Source organism: Canis lupus, chromosome 11 (assembly GCF_048164855.1).
Source record: "Canis lupus baileyi chromosome 11, mCanLup2.hap1, whole genome shotgun sequence".
In the NCBI taxonomy this organism is placed as follows: Eukaryota; Metazoa; Chordata; class Mammalia; order Carnivora; family Canidae; genus Canis; species Canis lupus.
In genome coordinates, this window is record NC_132848.1 from 65,571,170 (window position 1) to 65,594,181 (window position 23,012).

The following is a 23,012-nucleotide window of genomic DNA, read 5'->3' on the forward strand; positions in this document are numbered from 1 at the left end:
TCATCCATAGACCATTTTCCACTCTACTTCCAGGTTAAGTGTCTAGAACAATCTGAAAATCACAGTGGAAAGTCACCATTAGATGAAAAGATATTTAATAGTTTTTAAAGTAAATACCCTACTACATTGGGAATTTCATTTTTACATACTTCTTTATATTAGGTAGATTTGATCCAAATTTATTGAATTTTATGGCCTGTGAATTTTTCCGCATTTATTTTGTATAGGTGATTACTTAAAGAACAGCACTTTGCAAGATTCACGTTTTGTTTATATAACAGTTGGTTAATCTGACAGTTAAAAAAATTTAATAAAAAAAATAAGAAATTACATCCTTGGTGTTTCTTAGTAGTTTTATTACAGGAGCAGTGAATGCATAATCATAATTACGTGGAGTTGATGATTTTAATTGTTTGGCACTAACATGCTTTTGTCAAGTGGGGGCATCATTGGTCTTTCTTAAGTAAGCTGTGTGTCAAGAATGGTTTTGCTTGTTAAACTTAAGTGATATTAGGGGTAAATAATCATTCCCCTTTCACTTTATTTTAGAGGGCTTCTATTTTATGTTTATAGCCAGCACTTTTAACTGATAGCAAAATTTTAAATCCAGAAACATTTAGTAGTTTTCTTAATGGTTTTCAGTTGTACCAGCCTCTAATGTTATAATAAAAAAATGTGATCATTACTCAATAAAGAAAGTGACATGTTTGTAAGAATAATAAAAGTTTAGGATAAAAATCTTATGTAGTTTTTGGGGTTTTTTTGTCATCATTGTTTTAAGTACATGAACAAGGGGAAAAACAAAGAATATGCTTAAGATTTAACATACACACAACACATACCCCTAACTGACCTACAAAAGTAGCTTTCAGTGATAATTAAAAGATACTTTGAGCAAATCTAAATTGTGTGCTATTGCTACCAATAACCTGACTATTGCTAAGAGCTCTAAATCTATTTTGCCATCATTAAATTTATGTAAGAAATATCTGAGTGTGATTATCATTGTGCTTTCTAAAATGCATGATTACTGCATTTAAAAAACTTACTAGGGGGATCCCTGGGTGGCGCAGCGGTTTGGCGCCTGCCTTTGGCCCAGGGTGCGATTCTGGAGACCCGGGATCGAATCCCACATCGGGCTCCCGGTGCATGGAGCCTGCTTCTCCCTCTGCCTGCTTCTCCCTCTGCCTGTGTCTCTGCCTCTCTCTCTCTCTCTCTCTCTCTATCATAAATAAATAAATAAAATTAAAAAAAAATAAAATAAAAATAAAAAAAATAAAATAAAATAAATAAAAAAAATAAAAAACTTACTAGGTTTTTTATCTTTCCACTGCTAACAGTTTGTGCTACAGTTAGACTTCATGATACATTAGTTTTAATCTAGTCAAAAAGGAACTATATTTGTACATTTTTGTACTGGGGGAAATTTCTTAGGGTGTAAGAGTTACACAAATATTCAGACTTAAGTATTTAAATACTTTAATGTTTCCATCAATATAGCTCTTGGCTTGTTCTTATGTATGAGTTTAAAATCTTGCATATCTACATCCTTGTCAGGCAAATGCCATAGGCTAAAACTGAAGATAATAACTTAAGATTCATGTCTCCTTCTTGGAAGTTACAGTTGTCTTGAATTGACAGTTTTGAAGGACCTAAACTGACATCAAAGAGTTTAAATGATCTAGTTAGGTCAATTAATGTTAATTTTCATCTTCCATTAAATTATTTTAATGTTTTTCTCTTTTCTTTTTTTCTAGCCGAGTCCTATACCAAGTCCTGTTTTGGGGCGAAAGCCAAATGCTAGTCAGTCATTGCTTGTATGGTGCAAAGAAGTTACAAAAAACTACCGGGGAGTGAAAATCACCAATTTTACTACATCGTGGAGAAATGGTTTATCTTTTTGTGCAATATTACATCACTTTAGACCAGATTTGATGTAAGTAGAAATGTTTTCCATTCCCTGTAAATATTTTGTAAATAATAGTTTTAAAAAAAACATAATTTCTTAACGTATGTCCTGAAATAGTTGACTTTATGTTTCTTTATTACCCACACCTTTTGCTTTTTGAGAAAAGATATGTGTGCCAGAAAGAAAAGTTCTCCCTTCTTGATGCCTAAAATCAATCTTTTCTCTTTAAAAAAAAGCAAACACTTTTTTCTTCTTAATCTTATAACAGAACTAACTTCAAATTATTATGAAAATTGTGTGGCTGTTAAAATGAGATGAGACAAATAAGCTGGTAGCTCTTTGTACGTCGACAACAAGGGATTACCTCATGGTAAATTTGGTTGTCAAGCCTGGTCTCTGGTGCCCTGCCTTAACTTCTCTTTTAGATGGAAAGCTTCAGGCAATGAAACATGTAATCACTGTTTCTGTTATTTATTTATTTATTTCCTTAATTTTCCACACTATTAGTTTTGTTGATTGAATTGCTGTGAAATTGCTAGTTACTCTTTGGTATTATAGAATGTCACATTTTTAGATTCAGTTTGTTTTAAAAACAGCTGGGGTTTTTTTGTTGTTTTTGTTTTTTTTTCAAATACTGTATGTACCTACTGTGCCATTTTCTCCCTCAGTGACTACAAGTCTCTGAATCCTCAAGATATTAAGGAGAACAACAAAAAGGTAAGAATTGCCCAGGAGAAAAATATGTACTTTCAAATTTGACTCCTCTCTGGCTTTTGTTAATTTGGGGAAACTGAGGTTGTTTTGTGAGGTCATAACTGCAGCTCACAGAAGGTAGTCTGCTTCCTGCAGTTCAAATAGGATGCATGGTTTACTTTGAGTTGTCATAGCCTTTAAAGATCACAAGTGCCAGACTGGCATCCGATTTTAATATGTGTATGGACTTCGTTAACTGTTAAATTTTTGTTGAAGCATACTGCTTTTATTCAAGATTTAGCTTTTAAAAAGTACACCCAATGCTATTACACCATAAATGATTATGAGTTTAGAAAAATCTGTTGAGAGGGGATAAGGGCAGGAGCCTAATGAGTTATAAAAGAAAAGGATGCATATGTTCCTAGAAGCAAAAAGATATGAACATTGGATTTTTTTTTTCATTTTCTGGTAAACTGTACAGTTTTTCCACATAATTAATTAGTATACTGAGGTCAGAGCTTCCCAGTGGGGATATTGATCCTTTGGCCTCCAGGGTAGCTGTGTGAGGCTGAGCTTTCAGAAGTGCTTGGGCCAGCTGACTGTGGCCACAGGCTAACTTAACTATTTACCCCAGTGCACGGTACAACATTATAATTATGAATGTGTACTGTGATACGAGAAAAGAGCGAAACACTAACTCAACATGTAGTGGGTATCAGTGTGTTTTGTGCTGCATTGAATTCTTCAACTGAGAAGTTAATGAAATATGTTGTTATCTTAGAATAGGAATTCTTAATCTGGGACATATGGATAGAATTCAGGGGGTTATTGAACATGACAATCGGGTGAGAATGTATTTTATTTTGTTTTATTAATTCTTTAAATGAAATTCAGCATTTCCTTCAGTTATGAATTTAGGCAGCACACTTTAGCATTAGCCATGCCTGAGACTTTATCACCTTGAGAATCTTAGATATTTTGATATCACATTGCAGTTGTAATAGCTACAAATATCTTTTAAACTCATCACTTCTTCAAAATTACAGTTGTTAATACAGTCACAAAAGGCACATGTATTGCTGTTTCTCAAATTCAGTTTTATTAATATTTTCATAGTTTTTCATATAATTGGTTTCTTTAATCCTATGTATTTTATAACCATAAAAGCATTATTCTGAGAAGAGGTTCATTACCAAAAGGATTCATGGAACAACGTGATTAATAACCTCTGGTCTGGACTAAAGTTTTCAATCTACTTTAAATTAGATAATTAAACCACCAGTGTTAAAAAATCTATAAAGGGAACCTTGATAGAAGTTCAGCTAGCAGATAAGAATTTAAGTCAATGATTTTTTACTTTTATTGCTCTCTAAATCAAAAAATTTGTATTGTCATTAAAAATGCTTTTTTATTTACAAATTCATATGCTGGCCTAGAGAAATACATTTTAAAACTGTCAGTTTTTTTTTTTTTAGTTGAAGTATGCCACCAAAAAAGGTAAATCTTAAAATTTTAGTGTATTTTCTTTATAGAAATCACATCTGTGGTGGGCATATTAAGAGTAAATCATTTCTCATGAATTATTTTTTGTATAATTTTGTAGAACTTGTGTCTCTCAAAGTGAAAGCCTGTTTTTCATCAATTAAATTATATTTTTAGATATATTTCTATGCTTGCATTTTTTTGCATTTGAATAAAATACTAAGTTAATTTAAACACAGATAAAAGTGTTATAAAATAAACCATTATTATTTTTATAAAATGAAGTTTTGTTTTGTTTTGTTTTAAATATTTATTCATAAGAGACACAGAAAGGCAGAGGGGGAGAAGCAGACTCCCTGCGGGGAGCCCGATGTGGGACTTGATTCTGGGACCCTGGGATCACGCCTTGAGCCAAAGGCAGACACTCAACCACTAAGCCACCTAGGCATCCCTAAAGTAAAGTTTTTTAAAATACTGTTTGAAATTCTGAAAAAGACTTGTTGATTGTACCCAGCTATGTATTTTTAAGAGTACAGAGATTTGCCTAAAGGCGTAAGTCACATTTCTTTCCATTACTTTTTCAGGAAATTAATAATGATGATCATACCTTGGGTTTACATATTGCTACATAGAGAATATCCTATTAATATTTTTCTCAATTAGATCTTGTAGGGCAGGTAATCATGTCTTTTTGAAAAGGTTTTAATTTAGATGATCCTATTAATTGTGCAATTGAATAAATAATTGTTAATACAGTCTTGCCTTTTCATCACTTTCCAACTTCCTACCTGATATCTACATTGAGTATCAGTTGCTACCTGCGGATTTATTTCCGGCTTCACACAGTTCTTCCTGATAACCTCATCTGCCCTTGATTGAACTTAAAGCAGCACAAGAAACAAAGCCTGTGTCTTAAGTTTCATGCAGATGCATAACATAACTGGCAAGGACTCCTCCTTGCCAATTAAATAATATCTAGGAATGAATAAGACAATTTTCTTTGAAAGACCTCTTCTTTTTCTCCACATACAAACAGCTAAAAAGGTGATTGACCACAGCAGAAGTTAACCTATGGGAAAATTCCTTTATAAAGTCTTGACCTCCCTTGTAAAAAACCCGGTTTGTTTTTAAATGTTTTTTTAGTGCAGTTAGTGTGCATAAAATGAATTGCTACATGAAGCAAAACACAGGAGATTCCCCACGAGGAAGCTAATCATTTTCCCAGGTCTGTAAAAAGGACTGAATAAAAAAGGTATTTACCTGTGACATATGATCTTAACCAGTATGTCAGTGTTTTAGATAATTGGGAAATGTTTAGAATACTGCCTGTGGTGCTTTTCATGATGGTCTGCAATTGATGTCTGTCAATCAGGTTGTCAAGGCACATGAGGAGGAAAATGACTTTAATTTTCCTAAAACATGTAAAATAACAAACAGGCCTAAACATGCACACCAACTGAGCCATTCACTTGAGTAAATATTTTGAGGTACCTATATTATGAAACATAGTGCTGTGAAAATTGAAGAGGTTTTAATATTGCAATTTATTTTTCATTTTCTTTCTTACTTATTCCACAACATTTATTAAACTACAGGAAGAATATGAGACAAGGATTAAATTCAAAGGTAGAAATGCACTTTAATATGTAAGTGCAAAAGACTAATTCCTTCTAAATTGTTACATAACTTCCTAACCTTTCTCTTAAGAAAAGCTTCGCATTATGATCCTACATCTAGGTTGTTGTAAAGTCTAGACATTTTATATTCCAAAGTCAGTATACAGCTAGAGGGTCCTTACCTTTCCCAAGAGTATATCTGAACCTTTAACCATATTTTTAATGCTTCCTAGCAACACAGTGCTGTTTTCAAGGGTTAGTTCAGGATGGTAATAATTAATTGTAAATTGAGAAACAGCTTTGATTCTTCAAAACTAGAAAAACCTGATGTGCCACAGTCATTTAAAGGCTAACAAAAATAATACAATGCAGCCTCACATTCTCAACTACGTTGTACTACTCAAAACATTTCATTCTTTCCAAAATGGATGTAGTGAAAATGCAATCACTCCACTCATTATGAAAATCGGTCTTAATTGGGCATTTAAAAAATGTTTGTATATTCCTGGACTTTAATAACACTTATACTTTATACCAGGTAATCTAGGAGTTAGTTCTTTGGGGATATGTAGCTATATTTTTTCTTCACAAATCACTGCAATTATATGAACATGGTAAAAAGAGGTTGATAGGAATGATAAAACTCTAGATTGTTATTTCTTTATACCTTAGTTCCTTCTAAAAATTGATTCTAAGATTTCTTTTTGTTTTAATTCTAATTTTTGCTTATTTTCTTTATTGGAAAAGAATATTTCAATTGCTATTAATTAAGAAACTTTTTTTTTCTTGCACTTACCCCACTTTTAGAAATTTCTCATGTGAAATTTTGTTCTGTTCTTGTGGCAATAATGTCAGTAACATGGTATGCCCTCCAACAACAACAACAAAATCCATTAAAATTTTGCTTTCTTTTAATGGTAACTAAACTTTATTTTTATAACTTTTTAATTAAAGTATAAATGACATATAACATCATATAGGTTATAGGTGTACAACATAATGATTCAATATATTGTGAAATGTTCATCACAGTCTGTCTAGATAATATCTATTCTTTTGCTGTTTTTAAAATGTATGGATTGTTTGAATTATTCAGTATATCTTTGTTTTTCCTTTCTTTGAAGGCATATGATGGATTTGCCAGCATAGGAATTTCCCGGTTATTGGAACCTTCTGACATGGTCTTACTGGCAATTCCTGACAAACTGACTGTTATGACTTATCTCTATCAAATCAGAGCACATTTCAGTGGCCAAGAACTGAATGTTGTCCAGATAGAGGAGAACAGCAGTAAAAGCACATACAAAGTTGGAAATTATGAAACAGATACAAACAGTTCTGTTGATCAGGAAAAGTTCTACGCAGAGCTTAGTGATCTGAAACGGGAGCCTGAACTACAGCAGCCTACCAGTGGAGCAGTAGACTTCTTATCGCAAGATGACTCTGTATTTGTAAATGATAGTGGGGTTGGAGAGTCAGAAAGTGAACATCAGACTCCTGATGATCATCTTAGTCCAAGCACAGCCTCCCCGTACTGTCGCAGGACTAAAAGTGACACAGAACCCCAAAAGTCCCAGCAGAGCTCTGGAAGGACTTCAGGATCTGATGACCCTGGAATATATTACAATACAGATTCAACCCACGCACAAGTTTTGTTAGGCAAGAAGAGACTACTGAAAGCTGAGACTTTAGAATTAAGTGACTTCTATGTTAGTGATAAGAAGAAGGATGTGTCTCCACCCTTTATTTATGAGGAGACAGAGGAACAAAAGCTTCAGACTCTAGACATTAGTAAAAACTTGGAGAAAGAAAAATTAGAGAATTCCAGACCCTTAGAATGCAGATCAGATCCTGAATCACCTATCAAAAAACCAAGTTTATCTCCCACTTCCAAACTTGGATACTCATACAATAGAGATGCAGACCTTACAAAGAAAAAACGAACTTCCCTGAGGCAGACAGAGTCTGATCCAGATACTGACAGAACCACTTTAAATCATGCAGATCATTCCACTAAAACAGTCCAGGTAAGTGAATTAGAATGACGAATACCTATATTCAGTAAATAGTTATTCTGAGGGGTTTTTATATTTTATAGAGCACTTTCAAATGCTACAAATGGTTAAAGGTAAAGTATAATTACCCATTATAGAAAAACCTAAACTATACCTGCACTTCATTTAAAGTTTATAATATTTTAAGCCTACAAATAAATCCAAATTTGAACATTCTAGAATAAAGAATGTCAGTTTTTCAAATCCAAATATTATTTACCTATAAAAACAGAATATTTCACTGTAAGAATAAAGTCAGAGATATTTCACTATTCCATTTAGTAGGAATACTTTCTGAAAATGTGTAGTGCTAAATTATATATTTCCCATTTAGAATATTTTCTTCAAATATTTTAGTTATGTTAGTGTTTTCAGTCCCATCATTACTTGTGTTTAAAAATTCCAGTAATATCCAGATTCCTCCCCACAAGAGGAAAATGACACAGATTTTTATACAAATATTTACTATATTTAATTGAATCTCTGGCACCATAAATTATAAGACATACCATTATTTTAGGTACCAAAAAGAAAGAAAAACACTGCCAGTAAATTATGATAAATAGTTTTCTTATCACATATAATTTTTATTTTATTTATTTTTTTTTTAAGATTTTATTTTTTTATTCATGAGAGACACAGAGCGAAAAAGAGAGAGGCAGAGACATAGGCAGAGGTAGAAGCAGGTTCCATGCAGGAAGCCCGATGTGGGACCCAATCCGGGATCCCAGGATCATGCCCTGAGCCAAAGGCAGACAGAGGCCCAACCACTGAGCCATCCAAGCATCCCTAGAATTTTTATTTTATACATATTGAACAAATTCTTTTAGACTTATTCAAGCATGGATTTTTTTAATCATATAGCACTCTTACGTATGCATAAAAAAGGAGTTTAAGTAAAATTGTTTAAGGTATAATTCTTTAGAATTAGAATTTAAAATCCAACTCTTCTGATCACTTTTTGATTTGGAATTGTTGGTATTCCTGTTTTTTCCAGGCAGTGTTGTCCTCTGTGCCATCAAAAGCATGATGTTACAGCAGTGGTCCTCAGTATGATCTGGGGACGTCTGAGGCTCTCCTAACCTCTTTCAGAGAGCCCCCAAAGTTGAAGCTACTTTCATAGTAATAATAGAACCTTATTTATCTTCTTCACTTTTGTTCTCTCACAAATGTACAGTGGTGTTTTCTGAGATCTCAAAAGATTGAATACAAAAGTAAATATGACGGGCGCCTGGGTGACTCAGTCTGTTAAGGGTCTGCCTTTGGCTCATGTCATGATCCCAGGGTTCTGAGACAAAGCCCCACGTCAGGCTCTCTGCTTAGTGAGGAGCCTGCTTCTCCCTCTCCCTCTGCCTACTGTCTACTTGTGCTTTTTCTCTCTGTCAAATGAATAAAATCTTTTAAAAAAAAGTTGATGTGAGAATCCAGTTGCCTGCTATTAAGCCAGATATTAAAGAGATTTCCAAAAAACACAAAATAATGCCATTCTCACTTATTTTTTAAAGTAATTTTGTTAGAATATGTTAACATGGGCAGTCCAGGTGGCTCAGCGGTTTAGAGCCGCTTTCAGCCCAGGGCGTGATCCTGGAGACCCAGGATCGAGTCCCACGTCAGGTTCCCTGCATGGAGCCTGCTTCTCCCTCTGCCTGTGTCTTTGCTTCTTTCTCTCTCTGTGTGTGTCTCTCGTGAATAAATAAATAAAATTTTAAAAACAACAACAAAAAAAGAATATGTTAACTTCTCATGGATTTATAGGGTTTTTTAAAAAGATATTTATTTATTTATTTATTTATTTATTTATTTATTTATTTATTTATTTATTTGAGAGAGAGTACAATTCAGGGTGGGGGGAAGAGTAGAGGGAGAGGGAAAAGCAAACTTCTTGCTGAGCCCAGAGCCTGATGCAGCCCTCAATCCCAGGACCCCAAGATCAATGACCTGAGCTGAAGGCAGCTGCTTAACTGACTGAACGACCCAGCTGCCCCTATTATAGTATTTCTAAAGGAATGGATAAGCAATTTTCAACATTTCTGTGTTTTAATTTCCAAAGTGATAAGTAGATATAACCGACATAAACAAGAGCCTTTTGAGATCCTCAGTAATTTTTAATCACCTGTGGGAGTTCTGAGACCAAAATTTTGAGAACTTCTGAATTACATTTTTTACAGTTGTCTCTGGTGTTCTCAGTAATACTCATTGATAGTAACATCTTCTTGACCTTATCAGAAGGTCCTGAGGTCCCTGGGTGGCTCAGTCAGTTGGGCGTCTGCCTTTGGCTTGAGTCATGATCTCAGGGTCCTGGGATCAAGCCCCATGTCTGGCTCTCTGCTTGGTGGGGAGTCTGTTTCTCCCTTTCCCTCTGTGCTCTCTTTCTCTCAAATAAATAAATAAAATCTTTTGAAAAAGGAAGGTCTCAAGGTAAGATTTTCAGACAATAACCTGGAGTTATATTCCATTTTCAATTACTACTCAAATGGTTGTTAACTGAAACATCAGTTACCCTGGATGGGACTAGAGGATATTATGCTAAGCGAAATAAGTCAATCAGAGGAAAACAATTATCATACGATCTCACTCATATGTGGAATTTAAGAAACAGAACAGTGGAACATAAGGGGAGAGAGGCAAAAATAAAATGAAATCAGAGAGGGAGACAAACCATAAGAGACTCTTAATCATAGGAAACAAATCGAGGGTTGCTAGAGAGGAGGAGGGTAGAAGGATGGGGTAACTGGGTGATGGACATTAAGGGGGGGCTCGTGATGTAATGAGTACTACGTATTATTTAAGACTGGTGAGTCACTGACCTCTCCTCTGAAACCAGTAATACATTATATGTTAATTAATTGAATTTAAATAAAATTTTAAAAAAAGAAATCAGCGTGCCAAAGTATAAAAAAAAAAAAAGAAAGGAATTGCAGTCTTGCCACCTGAAATATCAAGCAAATGTATATGTAGGCCTTGATGGCTGTCTTGACTACCACCTGGCTGACAAAGATTATAAGATGTCATCAATTTTAAGTTTTCAGAGGTGTTAGGAAAAAACATGCATCTTCAAATCAAAGAAATACAGTAGCTAAAAAAGTAAGCCCCTGTTCTAATAAAAAGTCTCAAATTACAGATTCTAAGTACTTTAACTTTTAGGATAGCAAAGCTTTCAAGTCATCAGAGTGTCCATACACAACAGATAATCAAGAAACATCCAGTGATTAACAACTGCAGAATTTGGTGAGCCTAAGTTGAAAGTATTACTCAGTACAGATTTTTCTTATGACCCAGATTTTTAAGGTAAATGTATTTAGTTAAATCTAGAAATTGATTAATGTTTAAAAATTAAGAATACTTTGGACTGGGAATCAGTATACCTGGATTCTTTTGTTGGCTCTACTAATAATTACCAGTGTGACATGTTAATTAGCCATTTGAATTCTTTTAATCTGATTTTCCACATATGTTAAGTGAAATAATCTCTAAGAGTCTTTTTAGCTCTAAAACTCTATCATACTTTGAGCTATTCAGGAGGTTTAAATGATGTATAGTAAATCCACAGGATGATAGAGATGGTATCTATTTGTCTATGTATGTGTTTGTTTATTGTCCATTGGCTTAATGGTCAGAATTTTGTTTAGGGTGAAGTTAAAAGTTTGTTGTTTTTTGTCAGAAGTACTGCCTGACAAGTCACTGTAATGTGACTTCAGTATTTTATAGGTTTTTAAAATTGGGCAGTTTTAGCAGCTAACTTTGAACAATAAAAAAGAAATGTTTTTTCTTTTACATACTATTTTTCATCAGTGCTAATATATGCATTTTTTTTGCATTTTAACTTCTCTGAAATCAAGATGCTACTTAGATAGTATGTTATAGTTTGACAATGTTTTTTCTTCCTTAGTACTTCATAAAATAATAGTACATCTAGTAGCTAATAGTATTAGATTTCTGAGAGGAAACTTGATAACTTAATATGGCTATATAGACTTAGAGTCATAATGTTGCCCATTTGAGTAGCTAATACATGTGATGATGACCTTTATATATCTGTATCTCTCATATGGTATTCATCTTTGTCTGACTTATTTCACTTAGCATAGTGCCCTCAAGATCCATGCATGTTGTCACAAATAGTAAGATTTCATTCCTTTTTATGGCTGACTGATGTACCCTGAGAGTGTGTGTGTGTATGTGTGTGTGTGTGTGTGTGTATCACAATTTCTTTATCCACTCATCCATCAGTGGACACTTAGATTGTTTCCATATCGTAGTTATTGCAAGTAATGCTGAAGCTGGTGCATAGGTGGCTCAGTCAGTTGGATGTTTGACTCTTGGTTTCAGCTCAGGTGGTGATCTCATGGGTTATGAGATCAAGCCCTGTGTTGGGCTCCGCCCTCAGCAGGAAATCTGCTTAGATTCTCTCCTTCCACTCTTCCCCAACTCGAGCATAGGAGTATACACATGTGTTCGTGTTCTCTCTCTCTCTCTCTCTCTCTCTCTCAAATAAATAAACCTTTAAAAATAATAATGCTGAGGCGAACATGGAGTGCATACGTCTTTTTGAATTAGTGTTTTTGCTTTCTTCAGGTAAATACCCAGAAGTGGAATTTCTGGATCATAGGGTATTTCTATTTTTAAAATTTTTAAGGAATCTCCATCCTGTTTTCCACAGTGGCTGCACCAATTTACATTCCCACCAACAGTGTACAAGGGTTCTCTTTCTCTACATCCTCACCAACACTTATAATTCCTTGTCCTTTTTTATAATAGCCATCCCAACAGGTGTGAGGTAATATCTCTTTGTGGTTTTAATTTGCATTTCCTTAATAATTAGCGATGTTAAGCATCTTTTCATGTACCCATGGTCTTTTTTGGGAAAAATGTCTATTCAAATCTTCAGCCCATTTTTTAACTGGATTACTGTTGAGTCGTCTGTTCTTTATATATTTTGGATATTAACTCCTTCCTAGATAAATGATTTGCAAATATTTTCTCCCATACAGTAGAGTCCTTTTCATTTTGTGGGTGTTTTCCTTCATTACGCAGAAACTTTTTAATTTAATGTAGTCCCATTGTTTATTTTTTTCTTTGTTGCCTTTGCTTTTGGTATCAAACCCAGAAAAATCATCACCAAGACCGTTGTCAAGTTGCTTACCAGTGTTTTCTTCTAGGAGTTTTATGATTTCAGGTCATATGTTCAAATCTTTAATCTACTTTGAGTTAATTTTTGTATATAGTGTAAGGCATCCAGTTTCATTCTTTTGCATGTAACTGTCTAGTTTTCCCAACACTGTTGAAGAGACTGTCCTTTCCCCATTGTATATTCTTGGCTCCTTAGTTGTAAACTAATTGACCATATATGTTTGGATTTATTTCTGTGCCCTCTATTTTGTTCTGTTGATCTATGTTGTCTGTTTTTATGCCAGTACCATACTGTTTTGATTGCTATAGCTTTGTGATATAGTTTGAAATCAGGGAGCATGATGCCTCTGATTATTTTTATTATTTTTTTTATTTTTTAATTTTTTTTATTTATTTATGATAGTCACACAGAGAGAGAGAGAGAGGCAGAGACATAGGCAGAGGGAGAAGCAGGCTCCATGCACCGGGAGACTGACGTGGGATTCGATCCCGGGTCCCCAGGATCGCGCCCTGGGCCAAAGGCAGGCGCTAAACCGCTGCGCCACCCAGGGATCCCCTATTTTTATTTTTCTTCTTTTTTATGTATTGTCTAAAATTTTGGTAATAAATATGAATCACATTTACAATTAAAAAAAAAAAGTTTGCTTTTATGTGCTCTTAAGACCAAGGCAGTCTTACACAGTCTTTCTGTGTAACTAACTAGGATCCCTAAACGTGGTGGACTCCTGAAATTTAGAGCCAGTGGGGTCTTAAGGATGTTATACTCTAATCACCAATTTTATTTTATTATTATTTTTTAATCACCAATTTTAGAGCTAGTGGGATTTTAAAAATGATCTCCCCTCATTTTAAACACGAGGCAATTGAGATATTTTTAAAAATATAATAGTTAACATTTAATCTAGTGCTCAGGACATTACTCTATTTTACTTAATCTTTATCCATATGAGAATTGATCTATTTTTAGCCCCATTTTATAAATGAGAAAATTTAGGCTTAGGGAGATTGAGTAATTTGTCCACAATTAAGTGATGTATTTAGTATTTGAACCAAGGTCTGTCTTACTCCAAGGTTTTTAAGTGTCATGTAATGGAATACAGTATAGCTTTTAAGTGACCCGTTCAATGTTACATTACTTACTATTAGTGGAAGAAGGATTAACAGCCTGCTGTCTTGACTGCAAATTCAGTATTCATTTAATTAATCTGGTCTGGTTTTGAGAAAGTGTTGATTTGTAACCAGTTTAAATGAAGTGACCAATTCTGTTCTATTATATCCTATCAACATGACAAAAAATCTATCATTATCACTTATATATTTCAATTATATCTATTAAGTGAAGAAGTTTTGTTTAATCCTCTTAAAACCTTGGGTGATGAAAATGTTCTGGAATTAGATAATGTTGATGGTTCACAACCTTGTGAATATAGTAAAAGCCACTGAACTGCAGTTATGTATTGCCTAAAATTAAAAATTTTTTTTAATAATTTTAAAAAATTATTTTAAAAAAATTTTTTTTCCTTGGTTAAGACTGCAGGAAAGAATTTAAAATAGTTATATTAAAATGTAAAAATCTTGATATCTGAAAATAACGATTTTTTTTTAGATTTTACATTATACCAAATAAAGTAATATGCTTACTCTTTATTACCTCTTCCTTGAGCATGAATGCTACTTAAAATTGAACCAAACCTATACAATGACAGAGAAGTAAAAGAAATTAAATATCAGAGTAATAGTAATAGCCATCTAAAGCCAGAAGTTGACTATTTTTTGGAAGAAAAAAGGAATTTGAACTATAAACATTATGGATATTTGTGTTTTGAATTAGTATTCTCATTTAAGAACTGATTTCCATTGGTGGTCATTACCTATTGTTACCTGAAAATATATTGTAAGATTACAAATTAATCCAAGAAAATACTCTTCCAATTCTGTTGTTGTTAATTTTTTTGTTGTAAGGTAAGTGAGCAATGGAGAAAACCAATTTTATTTTTTTTAAACAAAATATGATAGTTTTGAATTTTCTATAAATGTTAATTGTTAAGTATTTAAAGGATTATTGTCACAGATTTCAGTATCTTTCAACATGCCAATTTGGAAGACAACTTATCAGTCCTAAAAGACCATAAGAAATAAAATTTTTAAAAAATGTCTTTGCCAGGTTATACTGTGATTAGCAAATATGAAGAATGTATATAATATATATTATGCTTTATGGGAATATATTCTAGTAAAAATGGAAATTAAATGTAATCCAGTTTTAGGTAGTAAAGATATATTTCCTATATGTCAAGATTTTCTATAGTTTCTAGTCAGCACTAATATTTTCTTTAAGTAATCTCATAAAACTACAGTCTTATTCCTGATCTCTATTATTTTGGCAAATAATAAAACCATTGATTAGTTTATAAATATAGATTATATGTTTTTATTTTTTGAGTTCCTAATTCTATATTTTTGCTTTTAAGCATCGAATGTTATCAAGACAAGAAGAACTTAAAGAAAGAGCAAGAGTTCTGCTTGAGCAAGCAAGAAGAGATGCAGCTTTAAAAGCAGGAAATAAGCAGAATCCCAATGCAGCCACACCACTCTGCAACAGGCAGCTAAGTGATGTGAGGAACATTGGCTAAAAGGCTATAAAATTATTGCAATCATGGGAGTGAGGGGAGTAATTATACTTCTGCTAAGGCATTTTTTTTTAAGTTTTTAATTCTAGTTAACATACAGTGTTAGATTAGTTCAGGTTTACAATATAGTGATTCAACAACTCTGTCCATCACCCAGTGCACATCATGACAAGTGCATTTCTTAATCCCCATCACCTGCTTCATCCATATCCCCACCCATATCCCCCTCCTGGAAACCATCAGTTTGTTCTTGCTAAATCATTTTTTCACTGACGTTTTATATGGGGAAGATACTTGGTACATTTATTGAATTGACAAATTCATACTTAGAAGAACATGTTATAATTATTCCTATACAGCAGTGTTAGCTATAAGGAAAAGTAAGTTTTTGGAATATAATTTCTGTATACACATGAATAATCTATTTTTGTAATTTAATTGTGCTTTAAGATTGTATTTTATCTATGGTTTTATAATGGCTGTTTTATATATATATATATATATATATATTTTTTTTTTTTTTTTTTTTTTTTTTTTTACCTAACCCCATGAAGTAGATGTTCATCTACTTTCCAGATGAGAAAACTGAGGCTGATAGATACGGTAATTTGTACAACGTTGCAGAGTTAGTAAATGATAAATCCAGTATTTGAATTTGAGCCTTCTCAGACTAGAATCAGTGTTCTTTTCTATCATATACTGTTATCTCTATGTTAAACCACTTTTTAATACATATTTTTTGTGTAGTGCTTTACAAATAATAATGAATGTATGATAGTAGAAGCCCTTAAATTTAAGGGGACAGGAAACTCTTCATGAATCTGAAAACTGTGACATCCTACCTTACTGTCAAATTCACATATACAAAACTGCATGCTCTTTTTTTTTAATTAAGATTTTCTTTTCTTTTTTTTTTTTTTTTCAAAGCAGTTTTAGGTTCACAGCAGAATTGAGGGGAAGGTACAGAGATTTCCTATATACACCCTGCACCTACACATGCAGGGCTTCTCCTCTTAACAGCATCCCACACAGAGTGATATATTTGTTAGAACTGATAAACCTACACTGACACATCATAATCACCCAAAATCCACAGCTTACATTATGGTTCCCTCTTGGTGTTGTACATTCTAAGAGTTTGGACAAATTTATATTGGTATATATCCATCAATATGGTATCATAGAGTATTTTCACTGCCCTAAGAATTTTCTTTTGCACTTGTTCATCCCTTCCACCACTCCCAAACTCTGGAAACCTGATAATTTTACTGTCTCCATAATTTTTCCTTTTTCAGAATGTCATATAGTTGGAATCATATAGTATATAGCCCTTTCTGAATGGCTTCCTTCACCTAGTAATATGCATTTAAGGTTCTTCCATGTTTTTGACAGGTAGAAAGATCATTCCTTTTTAGTGCTGGATAATATCCCATTGTCTGGATGTACTACAGTTTATTTATCCATTCACCTGGACATCTTGATTGCTTCCAATTTTTGGCAGTTAGGAATAAAGTTGTTGTAATTATCCATGTGTAGGCTTTTGTGTGGACATAAGTTTTTAACTCCTTTGGGTAATTAACCAAGAAACATGATTGCTAGATCTTATGGTAAAAGTGGCAATTTTTTACAAAAGTAAATACAAACTACGTTCCAAAATTGCTGTCCCATCTTGATTCCCACCAGCAGGTAAGAATTCTTGTGGTGCTCTACATCTTCATCAACATTGAGTATTGTCAGTGTTCCAGATTTTGGCCATTCTAAAAGATGTTTACTGGTATCTCATTGTTTTAATTTACATTTCCCTGATGACATATGATTTGGAGCATCTTTTCATATGTGTATGTGCAATATGTAGATCTTCCTTTGGAGAGGTTTTTAACCAGGTTGTTAGTTTTTTTTATTGTTGAGCTTCAACAGTTCTTTGTGTATTTTAGGTATAATCTTTTATCAGATATGTCTGTTGCAAATTGAGTGTTCCTACTTATGAACATAGAATCTCTCTTCATTTAGTTATTCCTTGATTTCCTTATATTCCTCATATAGATCTTGTATATATTTTGTTAGATTTCACTAATGTGAATAGCGTTTTGTTTTTAATTTCAAATTCCACTTGTTCACTGCTAGTATATAGGAAAGCAATTCTCTTTTGTATATTAACCTTGTATCCTACAGCCTTGCTATAATTGCATATTAGTTCCAGTAGAGTTCTTTTTTTTTTTTTTTTCCAATTCTTTCAGAGTTTCTACATAGGTAATCATGTCATCTGTGATCAGATACTTTTATTTCTTCCTTTCCATGCATTTGTTTAAACATACCTTTCAGATAAGAGCTTAATAACCTCTGACCTTGAGCAGTGTTTTTTACACTTTAAGTCTTTATATAATTGATATAATATCAGTTTAGTGGGCTGCAGTAATTATTTTTAATGAAAAGGAATATAATAGAATAAAAATCTCAGAATACATCACATGTAGTAAGCATAGTATTTTTGTCTGAAAATTCCTTTAGTTATGTGGGTAAATGTGCTTATTCAGTCTTGATAAAAAATGTATTTTTAAACTGTTGGTTGTGATAAAAATGAGAAGGCTAAATCTAGCAGGCCATCTTTAAGTTTTGTAGCCTCTATCCCAACTCTTTCAGTACCTAATTATCTGTTATATCATTAATTTGTTGGTCATTCATCAGATATTCATTGAGTGTCTGAACTGAGTGTATTCATAGTGACAGAAAAGACTGAGCTTCTTCCATCATTGAGTTTACATTATGGTGGGAAGACACACATAATAATAAAGTACTAGAGTGTGAAAACTATGTGGTATATTATAAGATAATTTAAATAAGTGAGGGCTTAAGTGATCTGAGGAGCAGACATTTGTACTAAGATTTGATGGGTGAAAGGGATCCAGTGAAGTGAAGAACCACAGAAAGAAATATCTCTTTAAGAAAAGTTATTTGGGGGGTACCTGGATCGCTCAGTCAGTTGGTGTCACAGTCTTGATATCATCAGAGGTCATGATCTCAGGGTCATGAAATCGAGCCCCACATCAGGCACCATGCTAGATGTGGAGCCTTTAAAATTCTCTCTCCCACTCTCTTAAAAAAAGTTATTTTTGTTGATACTATATTTTGTTTTTGATACACCTTGTTTCATAGTTATTTCAGGCTCTAAAAATTAGAGAGAATGTATAGCTCTATGTTATTCCATTGTGTTGATTTTGAATTCAGAATACTTGAGGTTTTTTTTTTTTTAACATTTTATTTATTTATTCATGAGAGACACAAAGAGAGAGGCAGAGACCTAGGCAGAGGGAGAAGGAGGCTCTATGCAGGGAGACTGATGTGGGACTCCATCCCGGGACGTGAGGATCACGCCCTGGGCTGAAGGCAGATGCTCAACTGCTGAGCCACTCAGACATCCCAGAATACCTGAGATTTAAATGATCTGCCAAGTAGATCTTTAAAACAAGTTACTTTACCTATGCATAAATTTTACATACATAAATAATTATCATTGAATGTTTATCGACCACTTACTATTTGTCAAGCAGGATTCTAAGTGATTTAACATGGATTTTCTCATTTAATCTCCACAACAATTGTATAAGCTATTATCATCCCTATTTTACAGTTGAGAAAACTGACAAATTAACGAATTGCCCTATGGGTCACACAGCTAATAAGTAACAGAGCCAAGAATTGACACCTAAACAATTTGATTTCAGAGATTTTGTTTTTAAAGTATTGTGTTATATTTCCTTCTTTTTTTATTTTACTGACATCCTTGTGAAATAGAAATAGATACTAATTGTTTTATCATTTATAGACACTAAGAAAATGAGTTAGGAAAAAATTTTTAAATTTACCTAGAGTTGCAGACAGTGATAAATGAGGCTTAGAATTCAAGTATCCCAACTTTTTAAGAAGATGATAATTGAATTTTTCATTTGGTTTATTCATTTATTACTTCAGTTTCAACATATATTTTATTGGTCGTCCTTCTGTTGAAGGCACCAGTAATTTATATTCTTTATTTTTCAAATAAAACTTAAGCTTTTATCTAAATTATATTAGCGTGAATTCAATATCAGAAGTTACTTACTAAAACATCTCTTTTTTTTTTTTTTTTTTTTTAGGTTTTGTCTTTATTTTTTAAGATTTTATTTTTAAGTAATCTCCACCCAACCTGGGGCTCCAACTCACAACCCTGAGATTGAGTCGCATACTCTATTGACTGAACCAAACAGGCACCCCAAAACATTTCTTATTCTATGTTGTGACATCTTACATCTGTAAAATATATAACTTGGATTTTAAGAAACATGACGCTGGTGACGTTTTATTGATGACTCTTTCATACTGCTGGTCGCATGTAACTTGCCACACCTTTCTAGAAAGCAATTAGACTTCATCAAGAAATGTTCATTTCCCCGGACGCCCAGGTAGCTCACTGGTTTAGCTCCTGCCTTAGGCCCAGGATGTGATCCTGGAGTCCTCGGATCGAGTCCCGCATCAGGCTTCCCGCATGGAGCCTGCTTCTCCCTCTGCCTGTGTCTCTGCCTCTCTCTGTGTCTCTCATGAATAAATAAATAAAATCTTTTTAAAAAAAAAAAGTTCATTTCCCTATGCAGGTGTTCATCACAATGTTATCTGTAATAGCAAAAACTACAAAATGGTAATTGTGCAAAATAAGGGAATGATCAAATAAATTGTAACAAATAAATGTACTTGTTATGTAGCCATTAAAACTTACCTATACAATAATGCTTGAAAGAATATGGAAAGGACATAGGAGAATGCTCACAATATCCAAATAAATGTACTTGTTATATAGCCATTAAAACTTATCTATATAGGGACGCCTGGGTGGCTCAGCGGTTGAGCGTCTACCTTTGGCTCAGTGGGTGATCCCGGATTTCCGAGTTCAAGTCCTGCATCAAGCTCCTTGTGTGGAGCCTGCTTCTCCCTCTGCCTGTGTCTTGGCCTCTCTCTGTGATTCTCATGAATACATAAATAAAACCTTTAAAAATAATAAACAAATAATAAAATATTTTTAAAAACTTATCTCTACAATAATGTCTTTAAAAATATTGAAAGGACGTAGGAGAATGCTCACAATAACCTTTTGTATAAAAAAGATAAAAACTATACATTGCATATGAACTTCATTTTGAGATGATAGACTTTTATATGCATTGAAAAGGACAGAAAGGAAAATAATCAAAATATTAACAATATTTATCTCTAAGGGGTAATACAACAAATGGCTTTTGTGGGGTTTTCCCCCTTATTTCTGTTTTAAAAATATGCCACATTAAGATTTTTTCAAACTAGGGAAATTTGTGGTATCCAAAATAAGTATTTTTAGCACAATTTTTTTCTTAGTGTACCCAAACAAACTTGACTTCAGTATTTCTAAGATAACATGTGTGTACAGTTAATGATGCTAGTTTGTGCATAGGTGTGGAATAAATGGCAGATTTAGTAATAGCAGTCCTGTTCACACTGAGAAGACATGAAATTCTCAATGCCTATTGTTTGTGATTGATGAGTAGTAATCATGATATCTCATAAAGTATCTCATAGTTTCTTGGACTGCCACCTATGTAATTTGGGTTAGTTGTCTTCTATTCATTTATTGTTATAGTTGTTGCTTTTCCCAGAAAGAGCAGCTCCATGCTGCCTGGCTAGTAGGCTACATGCCAAGCTGGTCACTTTGTTGCATTTGTTTCCCACTTAACCCAGAGTTGTATCCTATTGCAAATGAAACCATGCTTTAAATAGTCCCAGAGATATTTTCTTTACCCTCTCTTTCAGGTTATCTTTTGCTGCATAAAAAAAAAATCATCTTTCTTACTGGCATGAAACAGCCACTGGCTATGCTCACAGATTCTGTGATTTAGGCATTGGGATAGGATACTGTGGGAATGGCTTGTTTCTGTTCCATTACTTATGGGGCTGGGTTTTGGCCAGGACTTCTGCTAGACTATCAATTGGAATACCTTCATGTAGCCTTTGCATATGGTCTCTCCACTGTCTCTCCATTCTCTCCACGTGGGCTAATTTAGGCTTCCTCACAGCATGGTGGCTGAGTCTATGAGCAAATGTCCCAGGAGAGTAAGGCAGACATGCATGACATTCTCATGATCTAGCTTTAAAAGTCATGTTGCATCACTTTTGGTATACAGGTGGCCTAAGCAGCCACAGAGCTCCACCCAGGTTTAAGGAGCAGAAACATAGACCCTACACCACTGAATGAGAGGAGGGTCAAAATCATACTGTAGGAGGAATATGTGGCATAGGAGATACTATTGCATCCTCCTCTCAGTTACAGTTTAAACTCAATATCGGGTACCTAGGTGATTCAGTCAATTAAACATCTGACTCTTGATTTTGGCACTCAGGGTTGTGAGATCGAGCCCAGCATTGGCCTCCACTTTGGGTTAGAGTCCACTTAAGATTCTCTCTCTGCACCCCCCTGTCCCTCCACACAGCCCCCAAAATAAAATAAAATAAAAAATAAACTCAGTTTTAAAACTTTCTTGTGCATTCCACTATTGCTTATTTTTCAGAAAAGTCAAGCTCTGTATGGATGTGTTACGAAGAGCATCAATTTCATGAACTAAATAGTACATCCTATAACTATTATTCTAGTTTTGACACTTCATGCTCTGGGGGGCTTATAGCTTAGTTTAGTGAAATGATAATAGAAGGGAGAATATTAAATGGCAGCTCAGTACACTTGTACAAATATAGAAGTTAGACCTTGCTGTTGTTTCTTAGTATTTCAGTTTAGTATACAGTTTGATATCAGGTTGATATTTTTTCCAAGAACATAATAGTTTTCTTAATTTGGTCATTTTCTTTATCATTTCTGATAGCTCTTATATGTACAGATTAGATTTATTTAGCAGTACTGCCCATAATTTGGAAAAGTAGGATAGCCAACTTGGGATACAAAAGGAAGAGGGAAAATGCCCAATTTCATCTCTTGAGCAATTGAATGTGAATTAGGTAATACTAAAACTAGAAAATGCTTAATTTCTCTAAAATCTGTTTTCCATTTATAGAATGGAAGCAAAATTCTTTTTTTCCTTGTGTGACATTCAAATTAATAGGTATCCACGGTGAAGGGGGTAAGGGAACCATGACTAATGCCATTCCCACTTCAGTGTCAGCATCTCTTTCACTCTGGAGAGATCAAAAGACTTCTGGTAAATAAAAAGAGAAGGTCTAACTGAAAAAAAAAAAAAAGCTGGCATCTAATTTAGTGAACTGATTGCTACTATTTTCACTTGTTTATGTGCTTTAATTTGTGCCTTAATTTACAGTGCTCTTATTTTAAATTTTATTGTAAATTATCTTGCCCATCATAATGTATGCTACTGTACTGAAAGTTGAGTTGCTGGAGGGGAGATACACCTGCTGCTACCCACTGCTTTTTGTGTTCTTAGTTTACCTGAGAATTGCGCTATGAGGTTTTTATTTTTTTAAAAAAGAT

At 33.7% G+C, this 23,012-nt stretch overlaps 1 protein-coding gene across 21 annotated transcripts in view; it reads left to right on the forward strand.

Moving 5' to 3' along the window:
• EHBP1 (EH domain binding protein 1) overlaps positions 1-23,012 on the forward strand; it is a 345,688-nt gene that overhangs the window by 242,947 nt on the left and 79,729 nt on the right. For all 21 annotated transcript variants that reach the window (XM_072768534.1, XM_072768544.1, XM_072768539.1 and 18 more), the window contains 4 exons: positions 1,758-1,936; positions 2,578-2,626; positions 6,825-7,727; positions 15,356-15,499. In XM_072768534.1, the coding sequence (XP_072624635.1) occupies positions 1,758-1,936; positions 2,578-2,626; positions 6,825-7,727; positions 15,356-15,499 (1,275 nt within the window). The remainder of the gene's footprint in view (positions 1-1,757; positions 1,937-2,577; positions 2,627-6,824; positions 7,728-15,355; positions 15,500-23,012) is intronic.